General features: G+C 69.5%; 4 protein-coding genes across 4 annotated transcripts; 3 read left to right on the forward strand and 1 right to left on the reverse strand.

Moving 5' to 3' along the window:
- Positions 1-416: 416 nt before the first annotated feature.
- Positions 417-4,076, forward strand: HROB (homologous recombination factor with OB-fold). The gene is made up of 10 exons (XM_086864290.1): positions 417-505; positions 757-807; positions 919-1,857; positions 2,060-2,143; positions 2,277-2,417; positions 2,646-2,754; positions 2,833-2,918; positions 3,241-3,345; positions 3,477-3,669; positions 3,796-4,076. Exons 1-10 carry the CDS (start codon positions 503-505, stop codon positions 3,867-3,869), a joined length of 1,785 nt encoding a protein of 594 aa, XP_086720416.1. The 5' UTR covers positions 417-502; the 3' UTR covers positions 3,870-4,076.
- A 258-nt stretch (positions 4,077-4,334) lies between these two features.
- Positions 4,335-7,107, forward strand: ASB16 (ankyrin repeat and SOCS box containing 16). The gene is made up of 5 exons (XM_086864289.1): positions 4,335-4,690; positions 5,199-5,466; positions 5,735-6,227; positions 6,307-6,420; positions 6,820-7,107. The coding sequence occupies exons 1-5, from the start codon at positions 4,381-4,383 to the stop codon at positions 7,003-7,005; spliced, it is 1,371 nt and encodes a 456-aa protein (XP_086720415.1). The 5' UTR covers positions 4,335-4,380; the 3' UTR covers positions 7,006-7,107.
- Positions 7,108-7,495: 388 nt separating this feature from the next.
- Positions 7,496-9,460, forward strand: TMUB2 (transmembrane and ubiquitin like domain containing 2). Its single transcript, XM_086864335.1, has 3 exons — positions 7,496-7,584; positions 7,827-8,601; positions 8,865-9,460. Exons 2-3 carry the CDS (start codon positions 8,120-8,122, stop codon positions 9,232-9,234), a joined length of 852 nt encoding a protein of 283 aa, XP_086720461.1. The 5' UTR covers positions 7,496-7,584; positions 7,827-8,119; the 3' UTR covers positions 9,235-9,460.
- Positions 9,461-9,650: 190 nt separating this feature from the next.
- Positions 9,651-16,312, reverse strand: ATXN7L3 (ataxin 7 like 3). The gene is made up of 13 exons (XM_086864334.1): positions 16,157-16,312; positions 14,522-14,627; positions 14,301-14,433; positions 13,918-14,089; positions 13,415-13,512; positions 13,195-13,217; positions 13,064-13,109; positions 12,777-12,808; positions 12,588-12,656; positions 12,324-12,367; positions 12,147-12,218; positions 11,764-11,897; positions 9,651-11,500 (listed from the first exon to the last, which is right to left on the reverse strand). Exons 2-13 carry the CDS (start codon positions 14,570-14,572, stop codon positions 11,352-11,354), a joined length of 1,023 nt encoding a protein of 340 aa, XP_086720460.1. The 5' UTR covers positions 14,573-14,627; positions 16,157-16,312; the 3' UTR covers positions 9,651-11,351.
- Positions 16,313-16,869: the final 557 nt, after the last annotated feature.

Raw genomic sequence — 16,869 nt, forward strand, 5'->3', positions numbered from 1 at the left:
AGCCGCTCCTGCACACGAGTGCATGAACACACAGGTGTGAACAGACGTGTGCAGCAGGCCAGGTGGGAGACGCTCCGCGGGGCACACGCGTGCTGTGTGCCCGTGAGCAGCCGCACATCAGCGTGTCACACACGCGGGACACGCACGGACACACGCGCGTGCCCATGCGTGTGGTGTAGCAGGCCCAGGGGGTGGGAGGGTCACTCAGCCTGTGCCGCGGGGGCGTGCGGGGATGAATCACACCGGGCCGGGGCCGCGCTGAGTCACCGGCGGCGCCGCGGGGCTCGGCCGGGTGACGCGGGGGCACACGCGTGTGCACATGTGACACGCGCGGGGAAAGGGGGTGCGTGGCCCTTTAAGGGGCGCGGCTGCGCTTCCTGCCCGCCGCCAGGGGGCGCGCGGCGCCGCAGGGGAACTTCCGCCCCTGCCCCGGGGCCCGCGGGTTCGAGTCCCGGCCCCGCCGCTTCCGCCTCCGGGGCCGGGCCGGGGTCGGGCCGCTGCCATGGTAACGGGGACGGGGGGACGGAGGCGGTTTCGGGGTCCCCTGGGAGAGATCTGGGGTCTCCACGGCGGGGCCGCGGAGGGCCCCCACGAAGGGATCGCTGAAGGCCCCGCGCGGTGAGGGGGGGCAGGTGCGGGGCCCTTCCGGGGGCCCTCGGTGACACCGAACGCCCCAGGGCGGGGACCTCCGGGACCACCGGGGGCTCCCCAGCTTGTTGTGTCCCTCCCAGTCCCATCTTCCCCTTTTTCCCGCAGTCCTGCCACTTGCAGAAGCTTTTTGGGAGCGGCGGGGAGCTGGAGGATGAGGTGAGGGACCCGCAGTGACCTGGGGACCCCCGAGGCGCGGCCGGGCCCTGCTGGCCCCCCCTGGCTGAGCACACGGAGCCCTTCGCATCCCCGGCGTTTATTTTCCCACAGGATTTCCTCTCCGCTGTGGAAGATGCAGAGAACCAGTTTGTGATCTCCGGGCATTCCTCAGCCAGCATCATCCCGGTTCTTCCCCATAAACCCCATCCCAGTGAACCCCATCCCAGTGAACCCCATCCCAGTGAACCCCATCCCAATAAACCCCATCCCAGTAAACCCCATCCCAGTAAACCCCCCGCCCTCCGGCCCCTCTCTGGGCAGGGTGAGCGTCCCGTGGGGCTCCAGGGACCCCCATGCTGGGGAGCAGCGCCGCAGGATGAGCTGGACAATGCCCTTTTCCTGGCCGCCTGCAGGGAGCTGGAGGCTCCCGAGGTGCCGGTGGCGGCCGGCGCTGCCCCGGTGCCCCCCGGGCGCTGCAAGGAGCCGCCGTGGAAGTGCCCAGGGAAGGAGAACGCTCAGGAGTGTGGGATCCCCAAAAAGCTCAGGGTGGGAGAGGAGCCGCTTCCCGGCTCCAGGGGGCTGCAGGACAGGCAGGGCCCCCTCCCCAGTCCCAAACTGGTGCTGCGGCCCAGCGCGGCCGGTGCCTGCGCCCCCAGACCCTCCCCTCCCTCGGGAGAGCCGGGAAGCGCCGGAGGCTCCGTCCCTGCTCCGAGGGCTCCGTACGTGAGGCCTGTCCAAGCACCCCGAGCAGGGAGCAGCTCCTCGGTGCCCTGGACCCCCCCAGCACGGAGCAGCCCCCAGCCCCAGCTGCCCCCCAGACCCCCCTCAGGCCCCCCCAGCTCCGTGGAGCCTCCGCTCCAGCAGCCCCCCGGCTTCCCGAATCCCCCCGTGGCTCCCAACGCTCCCGGCCCCCCAAAGCCCCCGGTGGTCACCAACCACCTGGTGCAGCTGGTGACAGCGGCCAGCAAAGCCCCCAGGGGACCCCCGCGAGCCCCCCCACGCAGGGAGAGCCGGCGCTTCCCGGGGCCAGCCGGGATCCTGCCCCAGCAGGTGGGGAATGGGGATGGGGATGGGGATGGATAGAGATGAGGGTGGGATTGGATGGGGATAAAGATGTGATAGGGATGGGGTCAGGAGTGCAGTGGGTGGGCACAGGATGGGAACGGGAATGGGATGTGGGCTGGGATAGGGTGGGATGGCAGCAGCCGATGAAGCAAAGCAGATCCCTGGACATCTCTGCCTGTCCCACAAGAACTCTGGGAAGCTGCTGGAGGAGATCCTGGTGTCTGCTCCCCAAACTCCGGCTCACGGGGCTGTGGCGAAGCCGCGGGCTCAGGTAACCCCCCTGTCCCCCCCTGCTCCGGCAGGTCCCGGTGGGAATCCCACTGGTGCTGCTGGGGCTCCCAGAGCGGGATGCTGAGCGGGGACGGAGCCCCTGGGCTCGGTGACCGTGGATGTCCCTGACCCAGGCACTGCCCAGCTCCCCGCTGCCCACGGAGGAGGATTTCGGGAAGGGGCCCTGGCTGGCCATGAAGACGGAGCTGGGGCTGGATGAGAGAGACCCCAGCTGCTTCCTCCGCACCTACAGCGTGGTCATGGTGCTCCGCAAGGTGAGGGTGGCCCAGGGTTCGGCTTCTGCTCTTCCCTCACCCCTCAGAGCTGCTTTTAGGGCTGGGAATGGGGCTGAGCTGAGCTGGGCACAGACACCCACATCCCCGTGAGTGACAAGGGTTGTAGAATTCTGGAATATCCCACACGGGAAGGGATCCACAGGAATCACAGGGTTCAACTCCCAGCCCTGCCCAAGGTTATCCTGAAATCCCTGTCGTGCTGTGCAGGCAGCCCTGAAGCAGCTCCCAAAAAACAAGGTCCCCAGCATGGCTGTGATGATCAAGACCCTGAGCAGGAGCAGCGCCGGCGCTGGCGCCGTGTTCCGGGACCCCACGGGTGAGTGGGGCAGCCCCTGTGCCCCAGAGGGGCTCCCCTGTCACTCCTGGGGCTCACAGGTCCCATCCTCGTTGCCAGGGGAGATGCAGGGCACGGTGCACCAGCTGCTGCTGGAGCAGAGGCAGAGCGAGCTCCGGGCCGGCTCCGTGCTGCTCCTGAGGCAGGTGAGGAGAGCTGGGGGGACTGCTGGGGGGTGATCCAGCACATCACCTGTTCCCAACCCCCGGAACTGAATGCAAATATTGGGATAAGGGGGTAAGAGGAACTCGTGCGTTCGTGTGGTGCGTCCCCGTTCCCATTCCACGGCACCCTGGGACTGCAAATATAAATACAAGAAAAGGATCTCCCACAGTTTTGCACCTCGGATTTTTCTCAACTATTCCTAACATTTCACCCTTCATCCTAAAACTTCCATAAATGGGGAGCTGTAGCTTTGGGGAGCTGCTCTGCAGGCGGGAGCTGGAGCTGGCTCTGCCCCCTCTGCAGGTCGGGGTCTTCTCCCCCTCCCACCGCAACCACTACCTCAACGTGACCCCCAACAACCTCCTCCGCATCTTCCCGCCTGAGCCCGAGGGCTGCTCCCCCCGGCAGGTGAGGGGGGGTGCTGGTGGCCCTGGGGGCTGCCGGGCCCCCCAAGGGGGTCTGGGCTATGGGGACCCCTGAGAGAAAGGGGGAGGGGTGGTTAAATCCCCCAGTATTTCATCCCCCACTGGGTTTTGCAGGTCCCTGCCCAGGCTGAGCTGATTCCAGACCCCCTTGCACAGCCCCCTCAGGGTGTCCCTGTTCCTGAGGACTGGGGACGGTCGAGGACAAGTGGACACAGCGCAGAGCAGCATCCTGGGGGCTCCTCCCTGTGCCCACCGAGCTCTGGTCCCAGCTGGGAAGAGCCGGTGGGAGCTGATGGATGTGACACGGGTGAGTCAGACCCACGCTGGGAGGGGAGGAAAAGCTCCCTGTCCTGTGGAAAACAGGGCCTGGTTCCCAGCCTGAACAATTCCACACACACAAAACTCACGGATCCCATCCCACTGTGCCGTGCAGATGACCTGGACGGGCTCCTGGGGGAGCTGCCCGAGGATTTCTTCTCAGCCCCGGCTCAGGTTGACTGCGGCTGAGCCCAGCAGCTGCTGTGAGGGTGACGCTGCTGGGGAGCAGGTGACACACCTGCCACCCTCCTGCTCCTGTCTCTGCGTGTCTGTGCTGTTTGTTGTGGAGCTGAGAGCTGGGGAGAGCCGGGGGGACTCAGCGCTGTCCCCGCTGCTCCGGGCACAGCGGCCCCTCTCGCTCCCAAACCTGCATTAAAGGGCTCTTTTGTTTCTGCATCACCTGTGTCCTCGTGTGTCACCCCTCTGTCCCCTCCCTGCTCCCCCTGCGCAGGAGGGGCCGTTCCCCCCAGGGTCTCACAGGGCTGGGGGGGCCCAGGTTCCCCCCATGGGACATCGGCACCTCGCACCCACAACAGGTTAAACTCCCTGGCACCCCGTGACTCTGTTTACCGCCCAGCAGTTATTTATAGGGCTCTGGGATTCGATTCCACATCCGTGTGTGGGGCACAGCCCTATTTATAACCCCCCGGAGGCCGCCGCTCGCTGTCCCGCGGGTCCCCCCCTCCCTCCCGGGGCTCCCATGGCCCACGAAACCTTCGCCTTCAGCTCCTCGGCGCTGCGCTCGCTGCGGCTGCAGCGGGAGCTGCTGGAGCGGGAGGAGCGGCGGCGAGCCCTGGCCCGGCAATCGGCCTCACGCCGCTCCCTGCCCGGGACCCCCCGCGCCCCCCCGAGCCCCCCCCGGCGCCGCCAGCTCTGCCGGGACCCCGCCGTGCACAACGCCCTCTACGCCGGGGACCTGCCCCGCGTCCAGAGCATCTTCAGGGACGAGGCCGCCGCCAATTTGGTGCTGGAGATGGTCAGCGAGGAGCTGGTGTGGTCACCGGAGCAGGGTACGGGGCTGGGGGGGACTGGGGGTCCTTCCCTCCCGTTCCCCTCCCTTCCCTCCCGTTCCCCTGCCAAGCAAGTGGGGAGCCGGGAAAAGGGGAGCCGGGAAAAGGGAGCCGGGAAAAGGGGAGCCAGGAAAAGGGAAGCCGGGCTGGGGGAGCAGGAATGGGGAAGCCGGGCTGGGGGAAGCCGGGATGGGGGAGCCGGGATGGGGGAGCCGGGATGGGGGAGCCGGGCTGGGGGAGCCGGGATGGGGGAAGCCGGGCTGGGGGAGCCGGGATGGGGGGAGCCGGGCTGGGGGAGCCGGGCTGGGGGAGCCGGGATGGGGGAGCAGGAATGGGGGAGCCGGGCTGGCTGCTGCGGTGTGTGGGGACTCTGGGGCAGGGTGGGTGCTCAGGGCAGCCCCCACGGGCGCCCCACTGCTCCCCCCGCTCCGGCAGGGCTGGGGGTGGCTGGGGGGGTGCAGCGGCGGCTGTGCTGTCCGGCAGCCCCCGGTGCCCGCTGACCCCGCAGGGCTGTGGGTGCTGAGCCCCCGCCGGCAGCACACCTCCGCCCTGCGCATCGCCGCCGCCCGCGGCTACGAGGACTGCGCCCGGCACCTGCTGCTGCGGGGGGCGGCCGTGGATGCTGTGGTGGGGGGCCGGGCCCCCCTGCACGACAGCGCGGCCGCCCCCCACCCCAACTGCGCCCGCCTGCTCCTGGCCTTCGGGGCCGACCCCAACGTGCTGAGCGCCGACGGCTCGGCCCCGCTGCACCTCTGCACCGCCCCCCACAGCCTCAGGTAAGGGGGGTCCTGCCTGGGGGGCGGCTCAGCTGCAAGAGAGGTGAAATCGCCATTCCTGCCCCACAGCCGCGGGCCCGCGGGGTGTCCTGGGAGGGGCCCCGGGGTGTCCCTGCGGGTGTCCCATGGGAGCCAGGGCTCCAGTATGACCCGGAGCGTGTCCCTAGGGGTGTCCCGTGGGAACCACATCTCCCTGGCATGTCCCGGTCGTGTCCCCTGGGTGCCGCGTCCCTCCGAAGCGTCCCCTCACCCTTCGGGCCCGCTCCAGGTGTGCGGAGCTGCTGCTGGCGCACGGGGCGCAGGTGAACCTGGGCACGCGTGACCGCCAGGTGACAGCCCTGCACGTGGCGGCGCGCCAGGGCCTGGTGGCCCACGTGGAGCTGTACCTGCACCACGGCGCCGACCCCTCCCAGCGCACCCACCAGGGCGAGACCCCCCTGAACGCGGCGGCCGCCGCGGCCGAGCGCCCCGAGGACGCCGAGCGCTTCCTGCGCGTGGCCGAGCGGCTGCTGGCGGCCGGCGCCGAGCCCGGGGCCGCGGGGCGCAAGGGGCACACGCCGCTGCACAACGCCTGTGCCAACGGGCACCCCGCGCTGGCCCGGCTGCTGCTCCGCCACGGCGCCGACGCCACCGTCCCCAACGGCGCCGGGGACACCCCCATGGACTGCGCCCTCCGCGCCGTGCGCGAGTACCGGGAGCAGCAGCCCGAGGAGACCATCGCGCTCCTGCTCGACCACGGCGCCCTCCCCGCGCACCCCAAGGTGGGGGACGGGGGTGGCGGGGGGCGCGGGGTGCCGGCGGTGCCGGTGTCCCGCCCCGGTGACACGGCTGTGCTGGCAGATGCTCAGGCTGTGCTGCCAGCACCCGCCGGCGCTGGAGGTGATGCTCAACGCCTACGACCGCGTTCCTCCCGCCGACGGCTGGGTGGAGGCCGTGCCCCCCGAGCTGTGGGAGGTAACGGGGTGTCCTGGGGTGTCCTGGGGTGTCCTGGGGTGTCCTGGGTGTCCTGGGGTGTCCTGGGTGTCCGGGGTGTCCTGGGGTGTCCTGGGGTATCCTGGGTGTCCGGGGTGTCCTGGGTGTCCTGGGGTGTCCTGGGGTGTCCTGGGGTGTCCTGGGGTGTCCTGGGTGTCCTGGGTGTCCTGGGTGTCCTGGGGTGTCCTGGGGTGTCCTGGGTGTCCTGGGTGTCCTGGGATGTCCTGGGGTGTCCTGGGGTGTCCTGGGGTGTCCTGAGTGTCCTGGGTGTCCTGGGATGTCCTGGGATGTCCTGGGTGTCCTGGGGTGTCCTGGGTGTCCTTCCTGGGCCGTGCCCGTGTCCCAGCCCCAGCTCACTGACCCCCGTGTCCCCCCACGCAGGAGCACCGGGAGTTCTACGCCTCTGCCGTGCGCATGGCGGGGCGGCCACGGCGGCTGCAGCACCTGGCGCGTGTGGCCATCCGGCGGCACCTGGGCACCCGCTGTCACACCGCTGTCCCCAAGCTGGCACTGCCACCCTCCCTGCGCCGCTACCTCCAGCTGCCCATCGAGGGTCTCATCTCCTGAGGGCACTCCATGTGTCCCCTCCATGTCCCCCACTAGTGTCCACTTGCTGTGTCCCCCCCGTGCACTGGTGACAATAAAGGACATGGCAGAGGTGGCTCTTGAGGCGTCTTTGTCCCTGTGGGCTCAGGGCGGGCAATGGCAACTGCTGTGGGGACAGGGGACTGTGGGGACAGGGGATGAGGGGGGACAAAGCCAGGGGGTCACAGGTGGCAGGAAGGGGACAGATGGGCCCTGGGGGAAGTGGGGGCCGTGGAGGGGGTGACAGCCGCGGCCGCGGGGTGTCCGCTCCGGTGCTGGCCAGGCCCCGCTGGGGGGGTCAGCCCGGGGTCCCCGCGATCTTCCTGCGGCCCCGTCCCGCCGCGCCCGTGACCACGCCCCCACCGGGCCCGCCCACCTCACGGCCACGCCCCCTCTCGGGACCGCCCACTCGGGGCGTGGTCCATGGCTCCGCCCCTTGGCCACGCCCACCGGGCGCGGCCGTGACGCAGCGCTCGCGCGCCCGCCGCCCCCTCCCGCCCCCTGGCGGCGGCGCCGTGTGACGTGGCGCTTCCGGCGCGCGGGCGGCGGCGGCGGGAGGCGGTGAGTGGGGGGGCACCGGGACCCCCGGGGATGGCGGGGACACTCCGGGACCGCGGGGGCTGGCAGGGACACACCGGCACCCCCCGGGATGGCCGGGGCTGGCAGGGACGCACCGGCACCCCCGGGGCTGGCCGGGACCCCCGGGTCATACGGGCACCGGTCGGGAAACACCGGGACTCGCCCGGTTCCTCCCGCCCCGCCGTGCCTGGGCCTCGCTGACGGCATCGCTCTGCTCTGTCCAGGTCGGGGATGGCCTGACCCTGCCCCGCTGGGCACCGAGGGGCTGCGGGACCCCCCGGGACCCCCCGGACCCTCCGCCCGGCCCGGTAAGGTGAGCGCAGCGCTGCCGCTTCGGTGCCTCGGGAGCGAGGAGGAAAATCCGCAGGCAGGAGCTCCCGCCGGGCACCGGGAGCGGCCCCGGGATCTGTTCTGAGCCCGAAGGCGGCACCGGGACAGCCCCGGGCGTCCCCGCCGCCCAGCTCGGTCACACCGGGCACCGGGAGGGCCGGGCGGGGATAGAGGTCCCGTGGCGGGGATGGAGCCCCCGGCCGCCCCCCTCATCCTGGGGGTGGGGGACGAGGTGACGCTGGTGGCCGGGGTGGCCGTGCTGGTGCTGGCGCTGGTGCTGGCCTGGCTCTCCACGTACGTGGCCGATGGCGGCAGCCAGCTCCTGGGCACCGGGGACGCGGCCGTGATCCGCCTCGGGCCCCTCCCGCCCTACGCGGGGCCCGCGGGGGCGGCCGAGGCTCCCGAGCCCCCCAGAGCCCCCGAAACCGCGGAGGAGAAAACAGAGGAGGAACGGGGGGCGGCGGCACCGGGGGACAGCGGGAGCGCCCCCGGTACCGGCCTGGAGCCGCTCCTGGACGCCCCGAGCTTGTCGCAAGGCCCGGCTGAGCCCGGAGCCCCCGGCGGGGAGGACCCGTGCCCCGGCCTCATCAAGATCCGCCTCAAGTTCCTCAACGACACCGAGGAGGTGGCAGTGGCCCGGCCCGAGGACACCGTGGGGATTCTCAAGAGGTGAGTCCCGAGGGACCGGGGACACCGGGAGCCCCCCCAGCTCCTGTGCCCCGCTGCAAACAGCCCCCTCCCGCAGAACGGGGGAGGGCTTTTATCCCTCCTGCTGAGCCAAAAATACCGAGGGGTGTGGGTTTTGGAACAAGGAGTTTAAGAGAGACGGCGGTGGCGCGGTGGCAGTGCCATCGCTGTCACCTCCCCGTTTCCACCCCGGCTGGGGCCGTGAGCGCCGTCTCTGCCACCTCCAACCTCTTCTCCTCCCGCAGCAAATACTTCCCGGGCCAGGAGAGCCAGATGAAGCTCATCTACCGCGGGCAGCTGCTGCAGGACCAGGCGCGGACGCTGCGCTCACTGCGCATCACCGATAACTGTGTCATCCACTGCCACCGCTCCCGGGGGGCCTCCGCGGCCACCCCGGCCCTGCCCGAGCCCGGCCCCGCCGGCCCCGCGGCCCCGGGGCTGCCCCTGGCCGGGGGCACCCTCATGGTCCCCACGGTCATGGTGGTGCTGGCGCTCGGTTGGTATTTCCGCATCAACTACCGGCAGCTCTTCACGGCCCCGGCCACCGTGTCGCTGATCGGTGTCACCGTCCTGGTCACCTTCCTGGCCTTTGGGGTGTACGGCCAGGCGGGCTGAGCGCGGGGCTGGGGGGGCACCGCGCTGTCCCTGTCACCGCAGCCCGGGGAGCTACGGCCCAGCCTTGCTGCCGGACTTTACCCCCCAAAAAGGGGCTGTGCCCCCTCCCCAAACTCCATTCCCTCTCCCCCAGCCCCAATCCCAGCTCGGGGGAGTGGGACAGCACTGGAACGGGCTATGGCTTCTTCCCAAGGACTTTTAAAAGCAAATAAAGGGTGTCAAGTCACCCCAGTGATTCCTTCCTGCCCTGGGGGCTGCTCTTCCCCACCCACCCACGCTTTTGGGGGGGTTATAGAAACAAATCCAGCCCCACCCGTGGTGAAAGGAGTGGGGGGAGATGGATGGGAGGGGTAAAGGCCCTGCTTAATAATTAATTAATTAATTAATTAATAATGAGCCATAATTAATGCCAGGGATACCAAGTCAAGATGCAGTTTTATTTACAGGGGCAGCCACAACCCACGCACGGGACACACAGACCTCACAGGGGCTCAGCTCCCCCGCGGGGGGGACACTCACAAACACTGGGGGGGGCGAGGACACCGAGCTGGGGGGGTCACAGGGCATGGTCTGAGCCCCCCCAAGCCCCACTGCAGCCCTTGGACCCCCAAATTGCAGCGCCTCTCCCGCAGCTGACGGGGCTCAGGCTGCCTCCCCCCAGCTCGCCGTGCCCCCCCAGGCAGTTTGGGGTGGTCCCCCCGTGTTTTGGGTGCCCCCAGCCCCGTCCTCGGCCCCGGGGCACGCGAAGGCCAGCTTGGCATGCTCCGGTGGCCGGAGCCCCCAGCCCCAAAGCCACACCGGGAGGGAGCACGCGGGGGTCCCCATGCAGCCGGGGGGCCCCGCAGCGTTCTGAGGTGCCCAAGGCTCTGCAGGACCCCCCCAGCCCAGCCTTTAGCAGCAGTTTGAAAACAATAGTGAATCCAGAGTCGAGAGCACCATAGATTTGTGAGTCCCAGCGAGAGGATGAGCCACGGCACCGGGCTGGGGGGACAGACACGGCCCCCCCTGGGGACGTATGGCCAAATGGGGGGGTCAGACAGCCATGGAGGGGGGACAGCCCTGTCCCCAGCACAGCCCCTGCGGTGGAGAACAGCTGTGGGGAGGGGATCACAGGGCAGGGGGTGACCTGGATCCAGCCAGAGGGACCTGTCCCCCCCCGGCCCGCACAGCGGGGCGCTGGTCCCGGCCCCCCCAAACAAAAGCAGAGCCTGGGGGGTGCAAACACATGCCAGAGCTGTGGGGGTCCCCAGTGAGCCCCGACTGCAGCAGCAGGTCCCCAGGCAGGCGCAGAGCTGTCCTGGGGACACGAGGAGTGGGGGGCCCTGCGCTGGAGCCGGGCTGTGCTTCCCCCCATTCCCAGCTCCCCCCAGAGGTCCCTGCCAGGTTGGGGTCCCCCTCCCCCAAACAGTTTGGCACAGGGATGGTCACAGCAGCTCCCCCCACCCCCAGACCCACCCCCAAACAGCCCCAAACATGAAGGATGCAGCATGCAGCCCCCTGTGACCCCCCTGTGTGGGCACTGCCAGGCCCCCGAGACCCCCAAGAGCTGAATGCAGGCACAGCTGAGCAGATTTGGGGGTGAGAGGGTGCCCGCCTGTCCTCTGAGTGTGAAACACCCCCTCCAGTGTGACCCCCCTCCTGAGCCAGCCCGACCAGCGAGTGCCAGCCCGGGGCAGGGAGGGGAGGCCGCTCCAGAGTGGGGGGCTCACCCCAAAACCCCAGGGCAGGGGGGATTCACAACCCCCTGAGCCAGGCCCGGACCTGCCCAGGGTGTCCAGGTGCCCCCCACCCCAGTGGGTAAGTGAGGAGCGGGTGTGGGGGGCACGGCTGGCTTTGGGGGTGCTGGGAGGGATGGGGGGGCTGTACCCCCATGTCCGAGGGAGATGCCCCAACGGGAACCTCATGAACAAAAACTGTCACAGAATAAATAGAGGCACGGGGGGCAGGGGGAGGAAGGGGGGCACTAATGGGGCTCCCCAAATCCAGCCCCACTCCAGCGACAGCCGAGTCCTCTGTGCTCCGGTACCCGCCTTGTGTCTGGCCTGGGGGTGCCCGGGGGCTGTCCTGGCCCCTGTCTGTCCCTCTGTCCGTCCTGCCCCTCCCCAGCTCTGCGGGGCTCAGTTGATGTCATCATAGATGCTGGGGGTGTGGGGGGCGGGGGGCTTGGGCTTCTTCTTCTTGCTGGAGCCGAGCCCTGGGGCACCGCTCACCAGCCCCAGGTGGGGCTTCTTCTTCTTGGTCTTGCGGGACTCGGAGTTGTTTGTACCTAGGAAGAAATGGGGGTGTCAGGGAGGAGATGAGCCCCAAAACAGAGTGGATGATGCCCAACTCTGGTCAACACCCAAGAAAATGTACCCCAAAATGTTCCTCCCCCTCTCAGGTTGGGGACAAGGTGCTCCAGGCTTTGGAGCCACGGTCTGTTCAACCCTCCTGTGCTGGGGAGATGCCAGACCAGCCCACACAAAGGGATCTGCGCCCCAGGATTTGTCTGTGCCCCAGGATTTGTCCCCCAGGGCCCCAAACACTCACTGGCTTTGGAGGAGGCCGAGTCGGAGGGGGAGATGTCGGAGGAGCCGTCCCACTGCAGGCGGCTCATCAGGGCCTGGCTCTCGGCCACCTCGAAGCTGTCGTTCTCCACGCTGCCCTCGGCCTCGGGCAGGGACCTGGGCACAGGTGTCACACAGGGATGGTGGGGACAGACACCCCAAAATGCCAGGGGGATGCTCAGGAGCTCAGCCCAGCCCCCACCGCCCCGCTGGGCCACAAATCCCAACCCCAGCCCTGGGCTCCCGTCCCCTCCAGGCCCCCCAAGGCTGTCCCTGTCCCCAGCCCCCCCTGGCACCCCGTGGAGTCCCTGCTCCACAGGACGGTGACCCCGGCACCTCAGGGACCCCGAGTCTGCAGCCACTTACGCCGAGGGCCCGAGGAGGTAAACCCGGACTGCCCTGCGCTGCTCATCCGTGTGCTGGGGACACCGCAGGGACCTGGGGACGAGACACGGCACTGAGATGGCCTCCCCCCTCCCACGGGGATGGGGGCATGTCGGGGAGCCCCCCAGAGCGAGCAGGGCCAGGCTGGGCCGCCCTCACCTGGTGCACATCTTCTTGGTGTGTTCGGAGATGACCCCGCATTGCTGGGGAGGGAAGGGACAGGTGAGTTTGGGGGGACAGGTGAGTGACCATCACAGCCCTGGGGCCCCCAGCCTGGTGTCCCAGACAAAGCAGCCGGTGCCCCACGATCAGGACGTGCTGCATGCCACCATTGCCAGGCTGGAACCAGCCCCAGTGGGACGAGAGATCCTGGGGGTCCCATCCCCGGTGGTGCCCCCCGTCCCTCCTGCCCCGTCCCCTCACCGTGGTGAGCAGCGTCCGCAGCTCCTCGGGACCCAGCGTCTCGTAGTTGATGCCGGCCGAGTTGCTGTACTGGGGGGCACAGAGCAGGGTCAGGGCTGGGGGGCAGCTGGGGGGCAGCTGGGGGGCAATACGGCCCCCTGGGGTGGCAGAAGAGGGGCTGGCAGCCATCTCCCCCCATCCCAGGCTCACCTTGAAGGGATCGGGGTTCCCGCCGATCTCGCCTGGGCGGGAGGAAAGGTGAGGGGGGTCCTGCCCACAGCCCGGGACCCCCAGGGCCCCCTCCCACCGCCACCGGCCCCGGCCAGGGACAGCCCCGGCTCCCCACAAGCCCCTCCCACCGCGGGTGCCCCACCCACCGCAAATACCCCACCCCTGCACGTGCCCCACCCAGCCAGGCTCCGCCCCCAGGCCGATGCCCCGCCCCGATGGTGTGAGCCCCCTCCCCAGTTCTCAGCCCCAGCCCAGGGGTCCCTCACCATTTTTGTGTTTCAGGGACTTGGACCTGCGGGGCGAGTTGGGGTTCTGCAACGAGAGGGGGGTGTTGGGGGTGTCCTGTGTCCTCCCCACGCCCCCCACCCACCCTCCCCCGCACCCCTCACCCCCTCACCTTATCCGATTTCCTCTTCTTCGCTATGGGGAGAGACACAGAAAGGAAAGATTTGACCTTTTCCAGTGGATGCAGCCCCAGAGCCGCTGCCTCCCCAGGGCTGGGACCGCCACACACGGCTGCTCTGCCCCTACACACCCACCCAGGAGCGGGGCTCGGCGGCCACAGGGCCGGCAGGACGTGTCCCCCACCCCTCAGGACACCAGGGACCCCTCCCCACCTTTCTTCTCGGAGCCGTAGGACCAGTCGTTGTCATTGATGTCATCGTTGTCCTCCTGGTCACTCTCCGACTTGTTCAGGTTGTTGCTGCTCGCGATCCTGAGCGGGGAGGGGAGGGAGATCGTGGCCAGGGTCTGCCCCACGTCCTCCACGGAGCCTCAGGATCTGTCCCGTGTGCCCCACAGTGCCCTCCCGCCCTCCCCTGCACCTAGGGATCCAGACAGGATCCCCAGGAGCCACCCAGGTGGGGGACAGAGGAGCCAGGGCTCCCAGCTCATCCTCCCGGGAGGGATAAACTGCTGGGGAGGAGCAAGAGGAGCTCCAGGGGGGAACCAAGCTGGACACCCCACAATGGACATCGAGGACTGGGGAGACCCAGACACCGAACTGGCATCCCGGGCTCATCGGTGCCCAAACGCACAGCACCCCACAGGGAGGGGAGCCCGGCAGCCTCAGGCCCCCCGTGCCTCGGTTTCCCCACGGGGGGCTCCCCAGCCCTCGCACCTGCGGTTGGCGATGCGGCTGCTGTTGCGGCCCATGCCCAGGCACTTCTCCAGGTGCGGGGCGAAGCGGGAGGCGGCGATGCTGCGGCTGCAGTTGGGGCACACGCACTCCTTGTTCTTCCACTGGTTGTACACCTGCCCGAAGATGTCCACGCCCGGCTGGTCCACGATCTCTGCGGGGGGACACGCTCAGCCCCTGCCCCGAGACCCCCGAGCTGCTCTGGGGGTCCCTGGGGCTGCCAGACGCTCCCCACAGCCTCAACGGGACTCGGGGGAGCTGAAACCGGCGGCAGTGCTGCCAGGGGGTCTCTGCCACCTCCCACCCGTGCCCCAGCTGTGACCCCCAGGGCGTCACCCCGACTCTGGGGGACCTGAGGGGCTCACCAAAGTCCTTCATGCTGTCGGGGTCCGTGTCATCCAGGAAGAAGTACCCGCACTTGACAGCCCGGTGCACCTCGAAGCACAGCCCCAGGCAGGCATCCTCCACCAGCTCCGTGTAGATCTCGTGTGCGATGGCCTGGGGGGCCCAGGGGGGGCTGTTAAGGAGGGGAGGGGCCCACACAGACACCCCAAGGGACAGACAGACCCCAGGGGGGGCAGCTCACCTCCAGTTTGCTGTTATCCAGGCCAGACAAAGACATATCCTCCATTTTCATTTGCAGCTGCTTGCGGAGAAGTCACGCCGAACGTTCATAGCACGGGACACGGGGGCTGGGGGCACGGGGGGGGTCTCACTGGCACCTCAGCCTTCACCTGCACACCCCTCCCAGCACCCTGCCCAACCAAAATCCCACTGCACACCCTGGGATGTCCTCAAGGTGCACTCTGGGGAATCCCCAAGAGAGAGTCTTGGGGTTAAACACTCCAAGAGTGAAGCTGGGGGGGCTCGAGGGGTCTCTCAGCTGGGCAGGACCCTCCCCAGGCTGGCATGGATCCCCTCCCAGGCTAGTGGGGGACACTGGCTGCCAAGGGCGGGATGCCCCCGGTGCCCCACTGTGTCCATCCTGTTGTCCCCACGCCCCTCAGGCCAGCCTGGGACATGTCTGGCCTTCACAGAAGTGTCAAACCCCACCAGGAGCCCCACCTCAGCCCCCCATTGCCTCTGGGCTGAAGGTGAGCACCTTCAGTGTCCCTAAACTGCCCCCTCCCAGAGCAGGTGGGTTTTGCTGCATCACCCTCCCCTGCAGCACACGCAGGGGGGACAGGGCAGGGAGGGGAGCACCGTGTGCCCCCCCAGAATGGGGCCTGGCCTCCCCCAACAACAACAACAACAACGGGAGTCTGAAGACCCCAAACCCTCGGTGAGACACCCAGAGCACCCAGCGGTGCTGACCAGTGGAATCCCTGATGGTCATGGAGCAGGGGGGACTCTGAGCGGCCACCGGGATGGGGGACACAAGAGGGGTCTCCACATCCCCTGTACACACCCCAGTCCCGCTGATCCTTCCACAAGAGGAAACAGGGGCTGGAACTGGCTCAGCCCTCCGGACCCCCCCAGGCTGAGGCAGAAAAGGGAGAGGCTCGGGGGGGCTCAGGGGGTCTCCCATAGGGCTGGGGGGCCCAGGGAGGGTCCCAGGGGCTCTCAGGATCAAAGCAGAGGGTGGGGAACGAGGACTCACAGGGACTGGGGGTCCAGGGGTGGTCTCGGGAGCTCTGAGGAGAGGAGGGTGAGGGGCACTGCCAGGAAAGGGGGATATGGGCGGCTCAGGGGGGTCTCCCGCAGCTCTGGGGGAGACAAGGGAGGGCCCCGGGGCTCTCGGGAGTGGATGGAAGAACAGGAAAATGGGAGGGGAAGGGAGATCTCTGGGCCGGGGCAGTCTCACATAGGGCTGGGGGGCCCAGTGAGGGTTGTGCGGGCTCTCAGGAACCGGGGGGGCAGGAAAGGGGGTGGAACGGGATCTCAGGAGTCCCCAACAGGTCGGGGGGGGCCCTGACCCTGGGGGCTCTCAGGTACAGAGCGAGGGAGGGGGAAGGGGAGGCTCAGGACCCGGGGATCCTGGGGAAGGTCCCGGGGCCTCTCGGGACGGGGGGTGGGAGGGCACAGGCGGGGCGGTCCCAGGGAGGATCCCGGGGCCGATCCCGGGCGGATCGCGGGGTCCCGAGAGCCGAGGGGGAGGTCCCGGGGCGCCCCGGGGCGGGGTCAGCGGGCCCCTCTCCGGTGCGGCGGGGCCCCACGGCCGGGCAGGGCCTCGGAGGGCGGGAGCTCCGGGCCGGGAGGGGCGGGTCGGGCGGTCACTCACCGGCGCGGAGGGTTCGCCGGGGCCGGGGCGCGGCCGGGTCAGCGCCCCCCGCCGCTCCGGCGCGGGGCCCGGCGGCGACTCGCCATGGTCGGGGCCGGTCCGGGGCCGGTCCGGGGCCGTGCCGAGCGGACGGAGCGGCCGGGCCGGGCCTGGCGGTGCCTCCGCCCGGCGGCGGCGGCGGCCGAGGGGGGTGAGGGGGGTGAGGGAGGGGCGGGGCGGCGCGCCCGGCGCGCGCACGGCCCGGCCCCGCCCCCGCGGCCGCGGCCAATGGGGAGGCGCCGTCAGAGGCCGCGACCAATGGGAGGGGCCGGAGCCGCCGCCGCCGCGCGGGGCCTCGTCAGAGGCGCGGGGGCGGGGCCAGAGAAGGAGGGGCCTAAAGGGGGCGGGGTCTGAAGGGGGAGGGGCCCGAAGCTCCCCCCCCACCCCACCGTGGATGGAACCTCGGCAGGGACCCCCAAGCCCCGGACCCAAGGATCCCCCACCCCAGGGACCCACCGCCCCCAGGGGTTCCCAAGGATCCCCCCATTCCTCTGGAGCCCCATCCCAAGGATCCCCCACCCTTACAGACCCCCAGACCCCCGATGCCCATCCCTACAGACCCCTCTGACATTCCAGATCCCACCCGCTCCCCCCAGCAGATCCCTGTGGATCCCCCAGTGCCATCAGCCCCAGAAATGACCCCCAGGGATTCCCTCCCGCACTGGATCCCCCCC

This window comes from Cyanistes caeruleus, chromosome 27 (assembly GCF_971803275.1).
Source record: "Cyanistes caeruleus chromosome 27, bCyaCae1.hap1.1, whole genome shotgun sequence".
Classification (NCBI taxonomy): domain Eukaryota; kingdom Metazoa; phylum Chordata; class Aves; order Passeriformes; family Paridae; genus Cyanistes; species Cyanistes caeruleus.